This window comes from Cyanistes caeruleus, chromosome 1, assembly GCF_971803275.1.
Source record: "Cyanistes caeruleus chromosome 1, bCyaCae1.hap1.1, whole genome shotgun sequence".
Lineage (NCBI taxonomy): Eukaryota > Metazoa > Chordata > Aves > Passeriformes > Paridae > Cyanistes > Cyanistes caeruleus.
This window is the reverse complement of record NC_141701.1, coordinates 12,183,943-12,206,998: the sequence shown is the minus strand read 5'-3', so window position 1 is coordinate 12,206,998 and position 23,056 is coordinate 12,183,943. Positions and strand designations below refer to the sequence as shown.

General features: G+C 38.8%; 1 protein-coding gene across 11 annotated transcripts in view; it reads right to left on the bottom strand.

The window, feature by feature from the left end:
• The window catches only part of TMEM65 (transmembrane protein 65), a 104,513-nt gene that overhangs the window by 78,081 nt on the left and 3,376 nt on the right, over nucleotides 1–23,056 (bottom strand). For 7 of the 11 annotated variants that reach the window (XM_086878984.1, XM_086878630.1, XM_086878713.1 and 4 more), the window contains 6 exons: nucleotides 18,930–19,010; nucleotides 5,353–5,397; nucleotides 3,208–3,275; nucleotides 2,396–2,450; nucleotides 1,174–1,216; nucleotides 413–518 (listed from right to left, as the gene is read on the bottom strand). In XM_086878984.1, coding sequence (XP_086735110.1) covers nucleotides 413–518; nucleotides 1,174–1,216; nucleotides 2,396–2,450; nucleotides 3,208–3,275; nucleotides 5,353–5,397; nucleotides 18,930–19,010 — 398 coding nt within the window. The remainder of the gene's footprint in view (nucleotides 1–412; nucleotides 519–1,173; nucleotides 1,217–2,395; nucleotides 2,451–3,207; nucleotides 3,276–5,352; nucleotides 5,398–18,929; nucleotides 19,011–23,056) is intronic. The other 4 variants (XM_086878777.1, XM_086879319.1, XM_086879216.1 and 1 more) reach the window with 1 other exon arrangement.

Here is a 23,056-nt window from a genome sequence, read left to right as displayed (position 1 = left end):
CATATCCAAGCTAATTATAGAATATCAGAAATTAGTACAAACCCGTACAGGCATATGAATAGCAAGCACTTGACAAAGACTGTATAGAGTAAACTACGAAGGGGTCATTACTTCCAAGTAAATTATCTTATCACCATAGCCAGAGCTCAACCCAGGTATCTGCAAAGCATACACAGTCATTGCAGAGACTATCCATGTCACTTGTCACTTGGGGTTTGCTGCATAGAAATAAACTCAAGCTCCAAAAAAACCCAGTCTCTTGGTTCTCCCTGACTCAGGCTCAAGACTCTGGAGAACATGCACAATGTTGGTAGTCATTTAGGAATAAATGGAAAAAGTGACAAAAAACATTTATCAGCTAGTTTAAAGACAAAAAGCTCCACGCCAGCAGTGCTGCCTGCAGGATACTCACCAAGTGTGCACTGAGACGGGTCTGCCACATGTCAGCTTGTTTGGGTGTCAGGTCAGGGATTGACAGACCCAGTCGTGAAGCCAAAGCTTCTACATAACCTGCAAGACTGGAAGAACAAGAAAAGAAGAACAAACGATTTTGAATGTCACATATCTTCTAGTGAAGTTTCTTTCTAGTTGAAATTGTAGCACTTAAAAACCAGAGCTTTTCCTTCAGCATACCAATGAAGTGATTGAGAGAAAACTATGGGAAAGAGTTCAGACTTCTAAAGGTCACATTTTACAATGTAAGTTAATTATCTCACTGCTTTAATATACAATATTTCCAAAAAACTTTATGCAGCACAACACAACTGGTGTGAATGTCAATGCATTTATGCAGAGCTTTTTAAGTAACATTTACTGAAGGAAAGGTTATACGCAGACTAGTTAGTGGCAAGCCTTGTAATTTGCAGAAAACAAAACAGAGGGAAAGTGGGAAAAACAAGCATAACAAACAGCTTTACTTTCAGCAGTTATGCAGAAATTTCCTTTGAAAACAAAAATAAGCTGTATCTGTTTTTATCAGAAATAGGTATGCCTAGACCTGAAGACATTTCAGAGATATTGTTTTAGCTAAGGAGAAGGAAATCTCTTCAGACCTGGAGATAACAACCTGAGAAGGTATATTAGACAGAACTATATTATATTACAAAAAAAATATTTTTCCACTTTGCATCTCAATGAATGCACTTAATATTCTTAACACAAGTTCATACATACCCCAGTCCAGCTAAATCTGAAACAAGGTTTCCCAAAGCTGCAGCTGGAGGGAGGAAGAAGGAAGAGAAAAAGGTATTATTTTAGCTATGAACAGAACCAACCAGCTCCCACCCTTCAGTAACCCTTGCTTACTCTTAATTTATATAGATCTAAAGACTGGACCTAAGTTCTTTATATTTTAGTGTTTTTATTCTGACCTTATTACAGTTTCATAACAGCAGCAGACTAGAATTAGTAAGAGGTGCAACTATTTTTCTCAATTTACATGGTGAAAACTTGACAAATACAAAAAAAACACTAACACCTGGAAAACAACATAACTTTTGAGATCGGAGTTAAGAACAGCTGTGCATGGTTATCAGCTCCATGCAGCTAATGCTAGACACCAAGCAAGGCCCTCCACTGCCTGAAGAGGCTCAGGAGCACTGGAAATAGAGGGAGCTGTCACTTAGGTATGCAGCTTTGATAAACATGTCAACATATCCATGAACTGTGTCAAATTAAGAAGAAATACTGTACACAAGTGAACAAAGTTACACACAATACATGATTTCACAGCAGACCTTACTAAGATAAGCCTTCCTGTGACTGTCTCATATTGAACCAAGGCCTGCAAATTCCCAAATCTTTAACTTGCTCAGCTGCAACATTTTCAGTTAAGCTCTCTCTCCTCATGCTTTTGAGCAATGCTGCACCTGCTGGATCCATGAGTGCCCTGACACTGCAGAGGCATCAAAGCTGTTGAGCACAGCTTATCAGTTTTGGCCCAGTGCAGGAACAGGGTGGCTGCTTGGCCTTCCTGGGCTATCTCACCCAGGCAGAGAAGCCACCAAGAACTGCAGTAAAAAGACACCAACACTGATCTCCACTTAGCAGTGCAAGCCAACAGCAACGTACAAACACATATATCTACACACATTGATACTGGGCCCTGGGGAATTTAGGGCAGTCCCATTACAGAAATGCAAATACACTTTCCAAACTAACCCAGGATTTGAATTATTAGGCTGAAATCAACAAAAAGCATTTCAAAAGCTATTTGAACTGAAATTCCATTTCTGCAAATGGAATATGTCCTTGCTTCACCCAGAGGTTGTTTCTTTATTAGGAAAGGCAGCTGCAAGATTGAGGAAGAACCATTTCCAGCCCTGTGTGCTACTTTCAGCCTAAAATATGGGAATGTGCCATACTATTCTAAATGTGCTGCAATTTTAATACTTGCCTGCCATAGTTGAAATTCCTAAGACAACTCCAATTGACAATTCTATCTGGGTTCCCTGAAAAATAAACAGTTTTCTCATTATTTGCGGGATTTGGAGTTAAAATAAATTATATTGATACAACTGACAGAAGTATTGTTTATTGCTTATCTATGTTAAAAGTGAAAGGATAAATGGACATTTCTCCTTTTAGATCACAGAAATCCTATCTTCCTGGCATATGTATTTCCCCCTAAGGCAAGGGCCTACTTCTGAAAATCTTTCAATATTTCATACTCTTGTAGCAGGAAGCTGGTAGACAAATCTGCAACCTCTATCCCTGCATACCATCTTCCCCACTGCAATTCTTAGCTGAATGTACAGCTCTGAACAAAAACTTCTACAAATACCAAGCAAACAAATAAAACACAGTATCACAGCTCCTTATGTTTTCAGCTGAAGAAACAAAACCACATGGCCTGCATTTATGAAACACCAGTACATGGTCAAAAGATGAGAGACAATGTGCATGAACTAAAACAAGACGTGTTCCAGTTGGATATAGCAAAACATTTTCCATTGTGAGGACAGCTGAGCACTGGAACAGGTTGCTCAGACAGGCTGCCCTTGGATTTCTCAAGTCCCTCAGGATAAAGCCATGAACAACTTGGTCTCATCTTACAGCTGGTTCTGCTTTGAGCAGGAGGTTAGACTAGAGACCCTGAGAAGGTCCTGATTAGGGGGACTTTCTAGACTAGACCTCATAGGCCATTCTAGTCTGTTGAAAAAATATGAATCTTACAGACTTGATCAAGGAATTAAACAGTGAACTTACCGCAGCAATCATAATTGCGTTATCCAAAAATCCAAACCCTACAAAAGGTAATGCATTGTGGAAGAACACTAAAAGAAATAAGTAACAAAGAAAAAATAAATATTTATAAGAATTCTCTAGTGCACAGGAACAACTGAAAAGTCTAACACTGGTTTTAAGAGAAACAAAAGCAAAATACACAAAATTCCTTTCCTACTGGTCACCTTTTTGTTGCTGTCAGGTATGGTGAAACCCTTTGCTACACAGAAATGTTACTGATGGCTTGTGAAGAACCAGCTAAACAACCTACTTTGCAAATACTTGTACAATTTCAGGTGGAAGTGACTTATGCCTATTAGTGCACAAGAGAAATACTTAAAACTACACAAACTCTGGTATTATTTACAGACCTTACAGCAATGATCCATTATCACTGAAGATGACCAAACTGTCTCACCAGACTCCCTGCATTCTTCTCTTGCTTGAAATAAAGGCTCTTTCTCTGCAAGTCCCTCACTATTTCTGTGCAGAAGTTCCATCTTCTTCACGCATTCCTAAAATTTTATATTTTAAAAGCACTGTCTGGAGCTAGACAATTCTTGTCAAAACTCCTTCAGCCAAATCTACTAAGGTGGGTTTCACTAGAGTGCCATATACTGTTAATTGTCTCACCATTTCAAACGAAACTTCTCTACCTTGATTTTGTTTGTGCATTATCTTCAGTGCAAGTTAGACTTGTAGCTGCTCCATAATACATTGCTTAAGAAGCCAAGGTACACCTTTTGTTTCATGCATTTTCTTCTTTTTTACTTCTGAAACCCATTAAATCCTTTCTGAAAATATTTTCTGTTGCAGAAGCTTGGAACATTCTCGTCTGAGTAATTTCTAAGAATGAGCACAGTGCTACTGTATCATTCCTTTTTGCCCTGCTTCATTTTCTCTCTCAGGTTTTAGTCTGTAAGCTTTTGATGGGGGTGGGATTGAATTTGCACAGTGTTGTCTCCAGCTGAGTTTCAAGGTGCTCACTTAATAAGACTAAATACAGTGTGAGGACAGACTACATGACAAAAATACAGCTGAAAGTTGAAAATTTTCATTTTTTTAACATTTGAAATGCAGCAGGTATTCAGTTTGGATTTGGTTGGAGTTTGTTCTTGGTTTTTTTTCACTTCATACTGGACTATATTTTCTACAGTTTATAAACTTAAAGAGATGCAAACCTAGGAAGAGGGATGAAAGAAGAGCGTGTGAACCTCACAGTCATGTAGAAAAAAACTGGTAGAAGTACATTTTGTGTTTCCTTTGTGCAGACAGTATGAACCCATGACCACATAAAAAAACCAAAGCCACATTCAAGATCTTTCATGCTTAGGAACTAGAACATGAATGGACATCTGTAACTACTTTGTGAGATACACTTATCTTTTGAACTGCACAGGTGAAAGAGTACAGCACAAAACCTATGAAACTTTCCAATTATTTTTAAACTATCACAGGACAAACCCACCAAAACATAAATAACATAAAAAGCACACAGATATGCCAAGTGTTTTCAAAATGTGTGTACTGGAGCTAAACTAGGACCTCAAATTCTCAGTGAAATGGACAGAATTTTGGAATTCATCAAACAAACAGAACCCCAGGGACAAACGTGGGTGGGGGGAAACCAAATTAGAAAAAAATGTAGATAATTAGAAAAGGAAAATGTTTGCCTAAACAAATTTGCTCACTGCAGAGTACAAAACCACAAAATACACTAATTTGGAAACGAAATCAGAATTTGAATCATGGTATTATAAATACACAATCTGTTTCCAATTTCTCTGCAATTTTATACCACTTCTCAGTCCTTTTAAAACACAAAACCTCCACAAGGCACTGCAGCACCAACACTGCTTGGCTTAGAAAAACAATCTTTGCTGCTGGCTTTGAACAGCATGCTCTCATTTGGGCTCTCTGTCCTACTTTCACTAAATGTTGCACATTCTCCAGCCGAGGTGTTATGAAACAAAGGCAGCAGGGTGAGTGTTGGTGCTTGCTTTGGTTTTCTCTTACTCCATACAACAGGGATGAGGACAGACCAGCATTTGCGGAACAAAGATGAAGCCAATTCAGAGAGAGACTGCACAAATACTGAACCACATTCAACAAACATTCTTCTTTTACCATGTCTCAGTTGTCCTGGAGATGGTGGTGCAACCTCCAACTTCTCTAGAGAAGTCAAAATGAAATGAGAAAGTTAGCTGCTTCATCACAAATTTGGTTTATTATCAAGTCTTTACCAAATTACTAGCAGGCAAAAAAGCAGTCATGTTATTTAACAGCTTTCAAATGGGAAAGAAAAATACTTCACACCTACATTTTTATTATTTTTACAAAAGACAGCATTAAAAACTATTAAAAGCCAAAAAGTCTTAGACTATTACAAGCTTACACTAGTATAAGTGATTATGCAAAGTAACAGCATACTTCAAAAGCAGTCCAACAGCCATCTTAATTTGAAAATTACAAAACCACACTAAAATTTGAAAAATCAAATCTTCTAGAGACTATTGTATGTTATTTTTTTAGAGGTCCTCTACACATGCAACACACAACGTTCTTTCCCTCAGAGAGTCTGCAAAACAAATCCTACCTTTCATATTCTCACAAAAGGTATTTTTCAGAGCCACATAAGAATAAAAATAAAATACAGACCACTGATTTCGGTAGCAGCAGATTAAGTTTGGTCATTTGGTGCATGTTTCAGGTATCCTGGACTCAAACCAGTAAGAGTTAGCAAGGACCAGGACATCATTTCTGAACCTAACAGAGTACTTTCTCTACAGAAAACAAATGCAGTTGAGATCAGAGATGCCGTGCAGAATGCAGCAGCAAGTTACTCATTTAACAGCAGCAAGGGAAAAAACCTAGCTACTTTTTTTGTTTCTCTTGTGTATTTTTTAATGTAGACATTGACAACAAGACCTCCTTTTTAAAGCAGAAAAAATCATTCCCCCAGTATTTTCCAATATTATGAACCCTGAGGTTTTGACAAGTTGCTTCCATACTTCTGCTGAGGCAAGTTCTACAGACAAAGGTTAAAAATGGTAAAACATGGAACCTACAACACTCAAGTATTCAAATTTTACTTAAGGCAGCCAAAGTGCATAGAAAGACAATGCTGCAAACACAGACTATGATTAATTTTAGCCTATGTCTGAGCACTGCAGACTGAGTATTCTTGCATCCAAATCACTCTTAGATTCAAAGCTATTGTAAAGAAGAAATGAAAATATTCGCTTAAGGTGCCTTTGAGGAATAAAAGTTAGATCATAATACCAGTATTCAGCCAACCAGGACATTGACTTGCAAAATAATTTGACCAACTGAAGGTCTTCAACATCTTTCAAGCTCTAGCAGTTACTGAAGAGGTGCTTCATCCCTCTGCCCAATATAAACACTACCTAAGCTCTATGAACAACAGATGTACTCACCATGCAAATGGGACAAGTACAGCCCCAATACTACAGAAATAAAGATTATTTTGCTCTTCCCTACAAAATGTCAAGGAATTCAAAGCTCAGGCTGGAAGAGGAACATGGTAAACAGAGGGGGGCCCTGTGAGAGTCAATCTTCTGAAGCCTTGAGTATCAACAGCAAGAAAACATCAGACCAAAATTTTCAGCTTGTGTTCAGGAAGGCTGGGATTGGGGATGGGACTCTTTTTTATATGGTCTCCTCACAGGTTAAGCAAACCTTTTACATAAGCACGGACAAAGAAGGAACTATCTATATACACCAGTACTGCCCTTTGGGCAGCTTTTCTCAGAGACAGTAAATTTCCACAACACTGAGGAAATCGGAGGCACCTTGAAACAGAGAGATTACTTGAGGCCACTGTTTCCAAAAGCTCCATCCAGATGCCCTGAGGGTATCCAAGCAACCTAAGGCAACACTGTCACATTTCTGATGAAGCTTCCCTAAACTCATTTGCTCCATCCTGGTGAACACCAAGGAGAGAACAGAAACCCCAAACCGAAGACAAGCACAGGAGGTCACAGAGTGCTGCCCTCTGTTGCTTTCTGCTCTGATGGGAAGCTCTCACACCAACCACTGTGGTTCCTGGGCTTCCTGTGGCACTGCCACTGAAACCACCCCTGCTGCAGTGCCCATCTAGTTTCCAGATCTAGGTCTCCATATAAGGGATTTTGTGATAAGAAACTGTAACAACATAAATTAATTCCCAGGAAATACTCTACCTCTGAGGAAAACATATTTTCAGAGTTTTTCTTGATTATGACAGCCAGTTAGATTAGATAATTTCAATCTATTTTGAGTATCAATACAGAATACAAAAGACTATTCAGCTTGTCACAAAATACCACAAAGATCTAGAATATCAGTTCTCTGGATTTAAGTACAACCAAGTTTGATAGCACCTGTCATTCTACACAATTACATTCTACTCAGTCTAGCTAGACAGCTATTAAAAAAAGCTAAAAAAATCAGTGCATAATTGATTTTAGAAACTTAGTACCAAAAGGAAAAATCAAAGTGTTTGGTAGAAGGAAAAAAAAATGAAAATGTCTTATGTCTAGGAATAACAAGAGTTCCAAGTTACAATAACTAAAAAGAACATCAGCTCCTCCTTCAGAACATACATCAAGGACTACCTTGGGATGTTTCTAAAAGAAGGGAGGCTGGGGGACACTACTTTGAGGTTAGGGGAAAGACAAGTTAGTGCAAGATAGAGGGAAATACCAGGGGATCAAATATAAACAAAAATTACTTAATCATTGACATAATCTGTTTCAGTAGCATGGGATTCCTGCTAAATAGGCATTTTATCAAGCAGTCCTTCACCACTATCAGGGCAGAAGCTGAGAGAGAGGTCACTGGGAACAGCATGGTGGCACCACGCTCTGCTCCAGAGACCAGACTGCTCCTGATCAGCCACAGCGAGCTCATGCCAGTAATGGCATCTTCCTTCTGCACTTGCAAGAACTCTGTTTTATAAAAATGAGTCTTGTAAACTCATGTGGAAGCATGCTTGGCTTGCATCTTCCCTCATCATCAAGATAAAAATTAATCTGTGAAAAAAATCTGTGATTACACATATTAATGAGACAGGGATAGGGAAGTCTGCCAGATGAAGTTCAGATCACTGGTGCTGGTGAACCCTGCACATGCTCCGGACAGGGCAGCTCCCTCTCCATCTGAGCCAGGACAATGCCTGAGAGAGCATCTCATCCCACCCCAGCACAAAGCAGGGCCAAGTCAGAGCAGGGGAGTCAGGACCTTGTCACATGGTACCTGCAGGAGCAGGCGCATGGGAAAAGCTGTCCCCTCTGGAGCATCAAAACAAGGCTTTAAAGCACAAAGGCAGCTTCCCTGAGAACTGGTGCTCTGCCTCTGCCAGGTGCAGAGCACTGCCCGCTGCAGGAAAGGGCTGCTCCAGCTCAGCTCTACTTGCAGAGGCCAAAGGTTGGTTTAAAGCTGCGACACGGGGAAGAGAAAATAACTAAAGCAGACAAAAGACCCCAACCACTGTGGCATGAAAGTCAAAAACCTTTTTACAGAATCACTTCCAATATGACCTCTTTAAAGAATAACATACTTTAAAATTCTGCAAGATATGAAAGCACTGTGAGCCAAAAAAAATCTTTAAACAGATTTTTAAAAACCCTAGATAGCAAAATATATTTCAGAATACGATATTTATTTATAGGAAGTTGTTCTGACTATTTGAGTTTTCAAAACTCAGCAAAAAACAAGAATAAAAATGTTCAGAGAGTACAGCAAAGGAAATGTTCCCTTTGTTTGTTTTACCAGAGGGAAAACAAAAATCGAATTTGCAAAACCCTATTTAAAGAGCTCAATTCAGTCAGAATCAAACAATTCGGAGTTTAAATGTCTGGAAGAAAAAGAAAACAACTCTAAAGTACTCCAGAAATGCATTTCATGATGGCCATTCACCAGCTCATCCTGTGCCACAGCATTCAATAAGACACAGAATTCATCTTATTGCAGAAAGAATAAAATGAAACAGTAGAGTGAGGAATTGCAATTTTCTAATTGACATTCATTACCATAAACAAGATTATAAACCAAGGTTCCAGTGCAATATATGTCAGGAGTCCTGAATTAGCAACGTCTGGGAAGCAGAAAAACATTTACTGCTTCTTAAATCTATTCTTGATATTTTTTAAATTTATAGTATCTTCTTTTTCTCTATCTATTTTAAAAAAGAGTTAGAACCCAGGGTGAAGTACAGGAGGTGAAGGAATGAAATATAAAACCATCAACATAACTTGGTCCAAACTCAGCAAGTTAAAGTTACTCTGCTAATTGAAGCCAAGTACTTGCAAGTTAGTTTTAGAATTATTATTCTTAGCTGAAAAACTAATCACAAGTGACTAATGGATAATGGGAGTGCATTTATTTAAAAAAAAAAAAACCAACCAAGAAAAATGCAGCAAATTGTCATCACCAGTTTCTGAATTATTAATTTTTTAAGAACTGACATACAAGAGAACTTGTGAGCCTAAAGGCATGTATCATGTTTTACTTGAATTGCAGCTAACACCACCATAAAATTTTATAGCTGAATCTGTTACTGTCACCCAGAGGCAGGAAACACTAACACTGAATGTAGGTACTACTGCAAGAGCTACCCTAGGAAAATACTTGCTACTGCTGAGTACTGCCATATCTGAGACAAAAATACGAGCAGTGTTTTATAGATTTTTAAATAGTGACTGGATTGTTTAAATTAATTATTAAACCATGAGTATCAAGAAGAGGAATATAAAAAATCTTAATAATCTAGATCTACTATAACATCATTTTAGGCTTTAAATGCATCTAATCTAGAAGTTGCAGAGGGTGTTATCTTGAATTCATCAATCTGTTTCCTCCAAAAAGCCCATCCAGATAATTTCAGCCAATCATTCAGATACACATCACTGAAACAGCAAAAACATCACTTAGAACAAGAAGTCAGAGCAATTGTTGTGTCTATGAAAAAGAGTACACCTTTGCACCTCAATTCATGAGAGGATCTTTACAACCAAAATTCTGTATTGGAGCCTTAAATTGAGATGTGTTATTGCTCTGTTCAGAGGTGGATCCTAAAAAGCAATTTCTGACTCTGATGTATGAGTTCATTCATGGAATAAGCTCATAAGGCACCTCCTCATTATCCTTTTTTCCTCGTCTGCTCTTCCTCAATGTTTTCACCAAAACCACAGTGAAGAAAAATTTAAAAACCTTGTCCCATTCATCTTCAGTTCGGTTCCCTTAGTATTCCAGATGGGGAAACAACAATCCATGAGTTGACAGTAAAGAAAAATTCTGTATCATTTGTTATAACACACAAATGGATTCCTGTTACTACAGCAATTAAGGCACAAAAGGATGCTGACTTGTGCAGTGCTAAATATAAACCTGGCTGTCAGCCCCTTCAGTCACATGCCCAGCAGAGGGAAAGCTGGGCGGAGCTCTGGTACAAACAGACAGAGGAGGTGATAGAAAATATCTCTACTACTCTGGAGAAGGTAATTATGTCCAACCAAATATTCTGCATAAATACAAATAGGAGAGTATTTTTTTAATACTCCCTGTAACATCCTAGAGAATTACACAGCGATCATGTTGCATCACCCTTCCTGAAAAACCTTGAAGTAGCAAATGATATTTGAAACTTCTGTTACATCTACTGGACAAATAGCTGAACAAATTTTGCAAGAATGCAGTGTGCTCCCTGGCCAATCAATTCCCTTCAGAACAAACCCCAGTAGTGACTTCAGGCTTCCTTCAGGATTCACTCCTGTGATCCCCTGTAGTAAGTATACAATACACTTATCCTATTATCCCTTCCAAAAATGTGGCACAGCATTCATATCCTTTTAAAGATGCTTGACAAAACAGAGAGACCTAAGGTGGAAATCCCAACTGGAAATGTAGGAGAAAACATAAAATGCATACAGGTATCCAGAGGTTCAAATCACTGTCCTCATTACTGAGAGGGTTTAATCTTGACCTGATCCCAATCTCCATCAGTGCCTTATAAATGTGAAGGTCAGCATTTCCACTTAAGTAGGTTCATGGCAAAATAGTATTTGCAGTGGTTTCCTTAAAAAGGTCTAAAACCACAGCTAGAAAAAAAAAATAAAAAAAAATAAAAAAGTTAGACTTAAGATGCTTGCCTTGGGATTCAAGGGGGTTAATCAGCTAAAATGATGACAACACAGAAAGGACTTGCAGCTTGTAATAGAGTTGCAGCGTAAGGATAGAAATAGGGAGTTTGAGCTCCCTCCTTCAGATAGAAAATGAAAATGTAAGAAAAAGGTGCATAAAAGTGACAGCAACATAGTATCGCTGATAGGAGAGCAAACAGGAAAAATAATGAGATATTATAATCTGTGTTCCAGAAGTAAATGGTTATATTATTATTTATGAAAAAAAAAGAAAAATAAGAAAGTACTTGAGAGCTGTGGAGAAAAAAACTTGCTATAGCAACTCCCTGCCTGGAAAGAACCATCTTCAGAGTTAAAATTCTCTGCCTCAGAAACCCAAATACTCATCCTCCCAAGAGGAGGCTGGCTCTGCCTTCCCTCCTCACACTCCATTTCAGTGCTTGAGGACTTCAAGGAGTTTCTGGGAGCCAGAGGAGGGACACCTCCCAATGGCATAGCAAACCCTTCCATCTTTGGATGAATGAATCTTTGCCTGGGATTACTAACAACCTCTCCACTAGATTTGGTAAAAGACTGGATGAGTTCTTTTAACTAACAGAGTGAAATTAATTTCATCCAAATATATTCATACTATTCAGATAACTCTTGCAGTAAGGTGAAGTTTTGGCATTTCTCTGTCAGCACGGTTTTTTCTTGAGCCCCTCTTGTTTGAGGCAGGGATCTATCCATCATTTAATGGCTTTGCAGTCGAGCAGAGCAGCAGGACAGCAACAGTGATGAACTGGAAACAAGACCATGGTATCTGTGCATTATCAGAGTGTGATACATTTCTGTGAAAGGACAAGCAAAACAATTCTGCGGGACACCACAGTAGATCTGTTAACAAAAATTATCAGCACTCTGTGCACTATCAGAGATCTGATCTATTAGAGGACTTTCATCACCTTTAAATAGAGCTGTGTTAGGCAATACTGATGTCTAAGCATGAGACTTCATGAAATATCTAGGGAGTTATAGGTACAATTATAATATCCTTTATTCATTTATGTTCCTCCAGGCCCTGTTTTAACAAGAAATGTGAAAAGCTGGTGAGAGACAAGCTTGTTTATTCCTGCCCCTCCTCTCCCTTGTGCCCCTTCCCCTCCAGCACAAAACTACTCTTGTTTCCCCAGGCAAGAGAGCAAGTGGGAAAATGGTTTTAAAACAGGGAGCAGCACTGGCTTTCCATCCCAGATCTGGTTCCTGCAGCCAGCAGCAGCAAACTCAGCTCACTGACAACAACCTGTGCAGAACGCAGGGGAACCAGGGCACTCCCTCCTCCGCTGCCCTGGCACAAAACAGAGTAAAACAACACAAGGGGCTTGTGCCTCAGCAACAGCACCAGCAGTACCTGCACTCGGACAGCAACAACCCTTCCCACAGCCATCACCACCCGCAGGCAGCTGCAGCAGCATCAGGCAGGAGCCTGGCACATTAAATGTGTCTGGTGGGATTTTCTTTTCTTTTAAGAAAACTCGGCTACAATCTTTACAGAGAGCTGAAGACAAACTGCCACCAAATCAAACACCACTAAGTACCACCCCTCTTGAAAGCAGAAAGTTTCATTCCCTGCCTGAGGATGACCTTGGAAACAAGTATGTCTGCAGAAATAAGCTTCTGTCTGACATAACTTTAAATGCATGTAGAGTTTATTGCTTTTCATCTGTCTCATACTTAATATAGGTACCCAAAATGAGACAGAGAGGACAGAAAAACCGAATGATCGCCAAACATTTTGTTTTTGACATTTAGACTCATTCTAAGTGTAATGACATTCCTCCCAATTTTTCATTGCATTGGGGCATTAAAGATAAAAGTATGAGCTGCCTTGAAGTCCTTAAGAATCTATTTATTCCTGTCAGCAAAAGGAACACCTTAAGAAGCTACTGACAATTTAAGTTCCAGCCATAAATTACACTCCAGTAATTTGTGCCTCTCTATATAAATGCCTAATGAATACAGAATGCAGTAGCAATGAAGTTATTCTTAACTCTTCACTGGCTGCTAGAGATAGTGCAGTAGATGCATCACTTTGAAACCCTCTTTCCTTCCCCATGTAACTTAGCAAAGCCTCATTTGTGAAACCAGTCTGACTCCCTGCATAGTCAAATTCAAGCTGCAATGACCACTTTCTCTGGCAAAAAGCTGAAGGAATTATAATATAAAAACAGATAAAATCATTTCACTTTCCATAAAATGGAACTTCACCTTAAAATATTTTCTTTTAGCTTTTATGTTATAAGAGTATGGAATATCTACTGGGTTGTTATGCAACTGCATTATGTAATAATTTATTCTGTATGTGAATTTTAAGTTCTAATAAAAAACTCACTCTGTTCACAAAAATTATCTGAAATATTAAGATTGCTGATTTTGTAAATAAAGTCATACAGAAGGAAGAAGCAGAAGAAAAAGGCTACCATGCTCTACTCTTCCTAAAAGTGAACAATTCTGATTAAGCTCACTTTTTATTCTTTCAACCAATTTTGAAATTTATTCTTTATTCTGCAAAACAAAAAAAGAACATCCTTCTCCTGATCAGTGCTTCTCAAGCCTCTGGCAAGCACGAGGCCTCTTTCAGGAGGATTTAATTGCAAGTGTATCCCTGCTGCTTCCAGCTGCAGAGCCAATGCAAGCTTCAGTTCCCCTCACACCCCTGCAAGTGCCAGCTGTGCACACACTCCCTCTAAAGCCGCCTCAGGACCTCTGCTCTATCAAGAGCTGCACATCTGGTCCATCTATTTAATCCCAATGCTTCTTAACTTTCCCAGAAAGTACCCAGTGTTAGTTTATGAAACACATGGTTCTGCTACTTAGGACAGCTTTTGTTTTTCAACTTTACGCATTTCCCTTTTTCCACCGACAGGCTTTCTTAACCTGTTCTTTTGTCACAGCTTCACTGTAAGCAGGCAGCAAAATCCTGTGAATGCTGAAATTACACCCTTCACCTCCAGTTCTGCTAATCAGCTTGAGAGTTTGTGAAGTACAAACACAAATCCTCGGCTCAGAGTTTTCTGCATGCATAAGCCTGTTTTGTTTTCCACAGGGGAGGAAATATGGAATCTAATGCATTTACCGCTTCTCCCTGTGGCAATGAAAGCATGCTGTGGCACTGCCTGCATCAGTGACATACTGCAATGCCACTATTTACTGCAGATCTTAATGCAATATGCACCCCTTTAGTTTTTCACACTGTGCAATGGAGACTGATCATGGTGTGCCTCCAGCACCCTCTTCCCTCCCTCATTCTCTCCTCCCTCTGCTTCTCTAACATGTGTGTGCGTGTGCAGTGTTTACACAGCCCCTTTTCCAGCAGCAAGGACAGGGATAGATTCAGGCTGACGCTGCTTTTTTGCAGTGCTAAAGCAAAGTACTGTGTGATGTGCGGGGCAGCCACTCAGACCGAGAGGAGAGGGGAGATGGATCCCTTCCTAGCCACAAAACAAATGTTGAGGTAAAAAGTATAACTGCAAGTAGTTGCTAAAACTGCACAGGTAACCTGAAAGATCAAACTAACAATGCCCAGTAGTGCAAGTCACCATATGCTGTTAGCAGCGTAGAGATCCCAGAACACACTCCTGCCTGAGGCACAAAAACCCTCATGAAGCTTCCCATGAGAAAACAGAAAGGCAGAACCTTAGTCAAATACAAAACTGCACCCTGAAGTGATCTAAAACCACATTGTTACTGCAAGAGGTGATTTGATGCTTTTCCTCCTGTTCCTAAATTCCCTGAACATGTATTTGGGATTTCTCCTTTCTTCTGGCACTCGTTCTTAGGTACACAGCCAGGCCCAGAGAAGAACAGCAGTGCTAGGATAGGAAGCAGAACTGAGACTTTCATACCCAGAGGTTTTTGAGACAGGGAAAGAGCAGCACAAAAACAACAGGTGAAGCCAGCAGTAAATCCACACCTATATGGCCAAGTCACATCTACTACACATCACCCCATGCACAGCTCATCCAGGCCTCCTCTTTCCCACTGTGGGAAACCCAGGAGAAAGCTTTTCCTCTATGGCTGGGCAAAGTAATTAAAGTGAGCTTTTTTCTTTTTTTTTTAACTGAGCTTTTAACACAGCATCAGATATAAATCACAGTAAAACTCAGCCATAGTAATGTGTAACTGCAAAAACTGCTGTAAGCATGGAAAAAAGGTAGATACAATAGGTTTCCAGCACCAACCCTGAGATGTAACCCAACAGTGAAAACTTTACAAATCCAAAGACTTTTTTTTTTCTTTTGTTTTCGTAAACCAGATCAAATAAACAAGTAAAAAACTTCTAAAAGGTCACATACAATTCCCAATGAGAACAGTCTTTTTCAGCCTGGGTCATTTGTGATTTATCAGAATTAAACTGCACATTGTTACATTTCTTCTGTTCTGGGAAAGGGATATTCAATCAGAAGAAGTCTGTTGGATATTTGCAAGAGGAAAAGGTCACCGGGCTGATTATTTATAACAGCAGTGTCACTTTTGCAGCTACCTATTTACTTGATTTACTTTACTCCATAAAATAATACAAATAGATAATGAAATTGGGGAAGGAGTAGTGGATTTCAAGCTGTTTTCCCATCTCCTCTTTATGGCAAAAAGCTTTATTAGACAAGACGGCTGTAATCTAGCTGGAAATTCTTAAATCTCAATTTTGAGCAAAACAGTTCATTTTACATTTGTAATATCACAGCTTTACTTGCACTTTGTGAAAATCAGTCTGTTGCCAGAACTAAAGCAAAGAAACAACTGGATCAAAAGGTTATCTGCAATCTGAAAATACAAACTGATGGTATTTGAAAGGGCAGCTGGCTTAAGAAATTGGTTTGTTCCATTCACATTTTTCTCCAGTCTTCCACAAAATAAAATAAAGCAAATAAAACACAGTTTCTACCAATTCAGATTGTTATGAAAGATGGGATAATAGCCTCATGGAGACTGATGATTCATACCCTTAGCGTAAGATAAGTTACAGTAAATCAGCCAGAACTATGGGATAGATCACTGCACAAAGTCAAACACTATCAAGTGCAAATAATTTTAAAAGTTACTGTAACAGTACAATAACCAGAAAGTGATAATGCCTAAAAAAAAAATTGAGCAGGTCAAAGTGCAGCAATTACTTGTTGGCTCCCAGTAAGCATTTGGACATGAGCGTTATGGCAATACAACTTTACATACAACAACACAACCCAAAGCACAGACCTCTGTCCATGGTATGGACCAGAGTCACATACCAAGGACTATCCCTTAAGCCTCCCCCAAAGGCTTCCCAGAATGTTTTGAAAGCTCATGCTCAGACAACAGGTCCCAGACTATCTCCAAGAAGTGAGCTTTGGGAACTTAAGGCCAGGCCACTGTGGATACTGTCTCTGGCTCCTCTCAGCTGAAGTTGGTCTCACTGTAGAAACCTTTTTGTCTCAAACTTTTCCATTTTTCCTGAAATCAGAAAGATTTTTCAAAGCTGTGTCCTTCCCCCAGGTCATGCAGGACTCTTTCACCAGGATCACTGCCAAATGGTAAGGCATGTTTTAATTCTGGAAATGCCTAAAAGCCATGAAGTATTTAGGGGAACTGAGGAAAGCATTTATCCCTACACACTAGCAGTAGGAGATAATAAAACAAACTACCTGCTTCTTATGATTGCTTTAAGCTGATAGATCATATTCTGTATCAACTCTCCTATCTCAAAATACAGAATCTTAAATATGTTCCTATCTGTCCTTTTTATTATCTAGAGAAAACAATGTGATTTTTTTTTTAAATAACCTGTTGGTATTTGCCAAAAGTATCTCAGTCTAAATAAAATTAAATAAAAACTCAAAAAAGATGCACCAAAAATGAATGAACATGATGAGCCCATCACATACAAAAGGAAAGTGGCAACTGACACAGGAAAAAAGTATAGCTAGTATCAAGTATGACTATGTATTATGGCTGCTGGGGAAGGTATTTTATTAATAATTAGCATATAAATATCCAAGAGCCCTAAGTAAATGAACACTGGAAAAAAACAGCTACTGCTTTATATTCCATAGTTTTGAAAGAAACATGCTCTTTTCTGGGTTGAAAAAAGTATTTTGTGGGCTCTGCCTTAAAATGCTCCCAATGTTTCAGAAGAAGCATGTGTTTCAGGCATGAGTCAGTCATGTCTCAAAAAATTCCATGTTCATTCACTGTTAAAGGAAATTCTCACACACAGCAACAAAACAGAAACAAAAAGGCATGCTTCCAGACTATCTGAAATATCACTATGCTAATTTAAGAATAAAGTAGAAGGGGGGCACAAGGCAGCTGATATATTCATGTCCAGCTTTCCCCAAAATGAGCCATTTTTGTAAAAAAATTTAAACAACTGCACAGGAATCCAAGACAGCTTCTTAAGTACTTTGCTTGCATGACATACTTACTTTCTTACTTTTCCATTTACTTGCTGTTTCTAAAAAGGATTTTTTTCTGGAGACAACAGATGTCTCTGTAGTTTCATATCTGGATTGATTAAATAATAAATAAGGCTGACTAAAGCTAAGAGTTTTCAATTGAATGAGCCAGCTTTAAATAACTTCTTTCTTAGAGAAACTGGAAGACTTCGTCTTCTTTTAATTGAGGTTACACACTGGAACCTCTGTGTTCACAGAATAAACATGATCTATTTCATTCATGTTTGTTGTTGGGAGATCTAAATGTTTTGAATCTATCATTCTCAAGGGTTTAAGTTGCACTCTAAGTAAAAGCTACATTTCAAATGATCTGTAAAAAGCCCAGAATCAAAAGCAGCTTTTGTACTGGACAAGAGAGTTATTGGGACACAGATCTTCCTTGTAGCTCTAAAATGCACTGTCTTACAAAAGACACAGCTGAAAAACAATGGCTTAAGATTCACATATTTTTTCTGATTCGTGATTTAAAATATATTTGTGCATGACACCTATTTTGTAGTCATCACATGCTTAAACACATGCAAAGGACAAAATAAATTTTAATTTGAGCAATCTTTTATTTTAGTTGAAGCAATCTCATTTTACCTTTGGCAGGAAAGGACAAAGGCAGCTAACTAAATAATACTTTTTCATAATAGTAGTATTTTTGCATTATATTTGGACCATGTAATTTAATGCACATCACTTTCCAAGAAAAAAGCATAAAGTAGCTGACACTGAGCTGCTTCAAAAAATTGAAGTTGTTACATTGCCTGAAATCTCTGCTCAAGTATTAACTAATAGAATCTAATTAGCTAATTAACTAATTAACTAAGAATCTATAGTATAGTGCAGCAGTTTCCAAAAGACCTATGCTTGAAACATCGTGGTCAAATTAAGCGTAATCCACCTGAAGATGTGGATTGCTGAAACTGAGACTGAAGGCTTTATATGAGTACAAACAAAAACTGTGTACTTTTATTTCTTGCAGCAATACATGCCAAATGCATCAAAACAAGCATGCAGGAAGTCTGTCAAACCAGCAGCCTGCTGGCCTTATGCAATGCACACATCAGCAAACACAATTTTCCATTTGGGTTTTTTTCTACTGTACCAAATGCACTGGTCGACTCTGGTGACTCTATCTCCTCTGCTGGCTTCTCAAGTGGTACCAGTGGTTTAGGATACCTGAATGCTACAACGAATTTTCAAAAGCAAAACAGCAATCAGTCATTACTTAAAATCTTCCAATCAATACTGGAGCATCTGCCAGCAAAAGATCCCTTATAAATATTAAGACTGGAATTCTAGGGGTTTTACACCAATTCCACTTGATTGTTTGAAGGGTTTTCTCTGTAAAAAAATAAGACAAAGTTTCTGCATTTAAGAATAGACAAGAACCTGCTTTAAGTTATGTGAGCAAGTAAAAATTCAGAATATGGAAGCAAACCAAACCACAACAGCAAAAGCATGAACTTCAGAAAACATTACCTTGCTGCAGATGGTTCAAAGGTAAGACAGTAACAGCTGACATTTTCAGAAAGCAGTTTCAGAATAGTTTCACCATGAGTGACCATGCACCAATTTTCTTGTTTATGACATAAAACCTCAGCCCCTAAATTACCTAATAGTCCGGGTTTGAAGGGATTTAATGATCATCTAGTTCCAACCCCATGAGACACCTTCCACTAGACCCAATTGCTTCAAGCCCCATCCAACCTGGACTTGTAGGAAAGGGGCACCCACAGCTCCTCTGGACAACTTATGCCAGAGTCTCACCACCCCCACAGTAAATTAGCTATTCTTCCTAATAGCTAATTTAAACCTACCCTCCTCCACTTTAAAGCTATTCCCTCTTGCCCTATCACTGTCTATCTTCGTGAAAAGTCCTCTTCAGGACACTTGTAAACCCCATTTATGTGCTGGAATGTGCTACAAGGCGTCCCCAGACCATTCTCTACTCCAGGCTGAACAGCACAAATTTAATCAATATGGAGAAGCAGAGGGACAGACACTGATCTCTTGTCTGTGGCACACTCAAGAGAAAGGCCTGAGGTTGTGTCAGGGGACACTGAAGTTGGAGATCACGAGGAGGTTTCACATCCAGAAGGTGGCTGGATCCTGGAAGAGGCTCCCCATGGAAGTGGTCATAGCACCAATCCTCACAGAGCTCAAGAAGCATTTGGACAATGCTCTCAGGCACATGGTGTGATTTTTGGGGGTGTCCTGTGCAAGGCCAGGACCTAGACTTGACAAGTCTTGTGGGTCCCTTTAAACTCTGGATATTCTATGATTCTGTGATTCGTGAGGTTCAGATGTTAATGATCAGTAGAGCCTCAGCAGCACTCTTCCTTCTGCACTCTGACCTCATGAGAGGGCTCCAAGACTCGGGGCAGGATGTTGGGTGGTATATTAAAAAAAAAGTTCCAAAAGCAAAATGTAGCACATCCTTTCATCTGAAACACAATATTTCTTTCCACACCTAGTATTTTTGACTCAGCAGTGAGATTAGTAACGGTTCTGGTGTAGGCTGCAATGGTCCAAGAGCATAAAGGAACTCAGGCTGGCAAGAGTTTGTCATTTTACCAGCTTGACAGGGCACTTCAAACTTGTGAGTTAGACACTTGCCAGCAATCTGCCAGAAGACCTTTTCCTAGAATAGCAATCAAACACTAGAGTTAAAAAATTTATTGACCTAGGTCACATCAAGGGGGAGAGTAATGACATTGCTTCACACACAGCATGGCATTCACCTGCATATGCTGGGTCTGTGAAGAAAAGAAGAGAGAACTGTCCCCACCAGGTGCCATGGTACCTGTCAAAGCACAACAGCATGAACAGTTCCTCTTCTCCCAGCTCAGCAGGCTGAGGGCAGTCCTCACCACAAGCCTCACACTTGCACTGTGAAATCGCTCTTCAAACAAGTACTTCCAGAAGAATGGAATTACACTTTGTCGTGTTAACACCGATTCAGTTCTAACAGAAAGATGCACTAAAATCCAAGTGGTTCTAAAACACCATGGCAGATGAACCAGTTCATTCATATTAGCAAGAAGCATCTGATTCACGCAACAGAGAGAATCTTTTTCACAGGAGACTTGTTTAAAATGTCTAAAAAACTTCAGTGAAATCCACTTGTCTTTGATGACATTGCATCTTTTCAATTAATGTTTCTTTGTAAAGCCATAGAAGTAGAGGCGCACAGGCTCAAACACTCCCTAAGCTATTCCAGTAAAATGGGGAGCTCATAAATTTTACACCAGAGCATAAGCCAGTGAGATTTCTTCTGATACCAAAGTAAGATTTCACCCAACAATAGCTAAAACCTTGCAAATTCCCTCAGAGATTCCGCACCAGCTGTCAGCCCAACTGAATGCAAGAAGGTGGAACCCTTTACCTGCATGCTATGTTTTTGTTGTTTTTTTTTTTAAGTAGAAAAAAATGCAGTAACTTGGACTTATGAACAGTTTTCTATCAGAATGCACTGTTTTGTTCAGATTATTTATGTATCTCAGATTACTGTGTATGCTATGACATCCCAGTGCTTTCAAAGAGAAACTAGTTAGAAACTGCATTCTCCAAAGCCTGCAAATTAAATGACAAAACCAGCTGTCAAGACTCATTGCTATGGTGTTTTTGCATATTTTCCAGGTACACAACCTCAATACACAACCTCAACAGGCAGAGGAAGAAGAAATTTCACTTCTAAAGACCTTTTATTTAGTGATCATATCACAAAAGTCTTCCACTAAAAATATAAAATGCAACTGGGTGCTTTCAAGGAATTGTGATCAATGTACATACATTATATACCAGAAGCATCTATTTTATGTATTATATACACACACACATATTTTATGTGTATGTTCACAAAGATACATGGGATAGATATGGGAAAACAGGAATTGTTTTCCCATCTTTGCAACAAAAGATGGGAAAATAAAGGATTCTCTCACTCTCAAGATCTGATTTCGTAGAGGCCCTAGATAATCAGTGTTAGTAATATTAATGAAAAGTAGTTAAATCTGGGTTCAGGAATATTGCAAAGCAGCACACAAAAGACCGACATTAGCCTAGGAAGCAATAAAGACACTGCAAAAATGTCAAGCTTAGTATTTCTTACTTTAAAAAGTCACACTCTTTAGTATTTTCCCTCTTCGTTACCAGGCTTGCTGCACTGCTTACAACTGCATCTTTCATGAATCATCACATATCGTATATCACATTGGAAACTAAAGGTAGAAACCCTGAATATAATCTCCATAAGAAAAAAGTTACATCTTCTTTCTAATGCCACTTTTGTCAGTGGATTATTGCTAGAGAAGGTCAGAAACATTAAATCATTCTCCATATTTTCTGAAAGTCATCTCCATCATCCAAGAAAGAAACAACAGAAATTTGACTATCTGAAGCAAACAAAAGTAAGTCTTGATTAGGGGGCACCAGTTCTAGCAACAGAAAGCAGGACTGTTACATTTGAAATCAACCGACCTACTTGCTACTTCAGTGTTCCTGTAACTATGGAAATAGAAATATACAAATTACTTGTATTCAAATCCACATTTATTATCTCCATGTAGTGCAGCTGGGTGTGACTGACAGGCTTATAAGAAACACAAGCTAAAATTTAAAAACTTTGTTTCAAAGCTCCTCCTGGGAAAATGGGACACCTTATTCATCTTTCCAAGGTTCAAAAGGGGGGAAAAAAAAAAAAAAAGACTTAAAGCCTTCAATGCAGAAGGAAAACTAAATCCAGACAAGAAAGGATTTGCAGTTGTCTTCAGAAACAACAGCTCAGTGATGTTTTGACTAAATTTTAAGATAGTAAGATATAGATACAGTCTAAATCAGGATAGTTTTCAAAATATTTTCTGAGAACTATTCTATCAAGATACAGTTTCATAGTCTTCCCCCAGTTTCTACTATGCAAAATGCATCTATGAATTTAAACTCGGGCTTTCAGCTCTCAGCCATCACATGCTCACAGATAGAGCTCTGTCTACTGAAGCACTAAAACAGCAGAATTTTATTCATAAGTGTTTATTCATAAGCTAGACTGCTTAACCAATCTCTAGTGCTCAGTATCTGGAAGCTCCAGGTAATACAGGTGACAAGGTGATGGCAGGCAGGAACATATCCACAAACCTCTCCCCACCTACAGTCTTCATGACTACAGCACAAACAGATGTTTTAAGTTTCAAAAAGGCTTCAGAGACTCACCTAACTTACAGGTAACAGCTA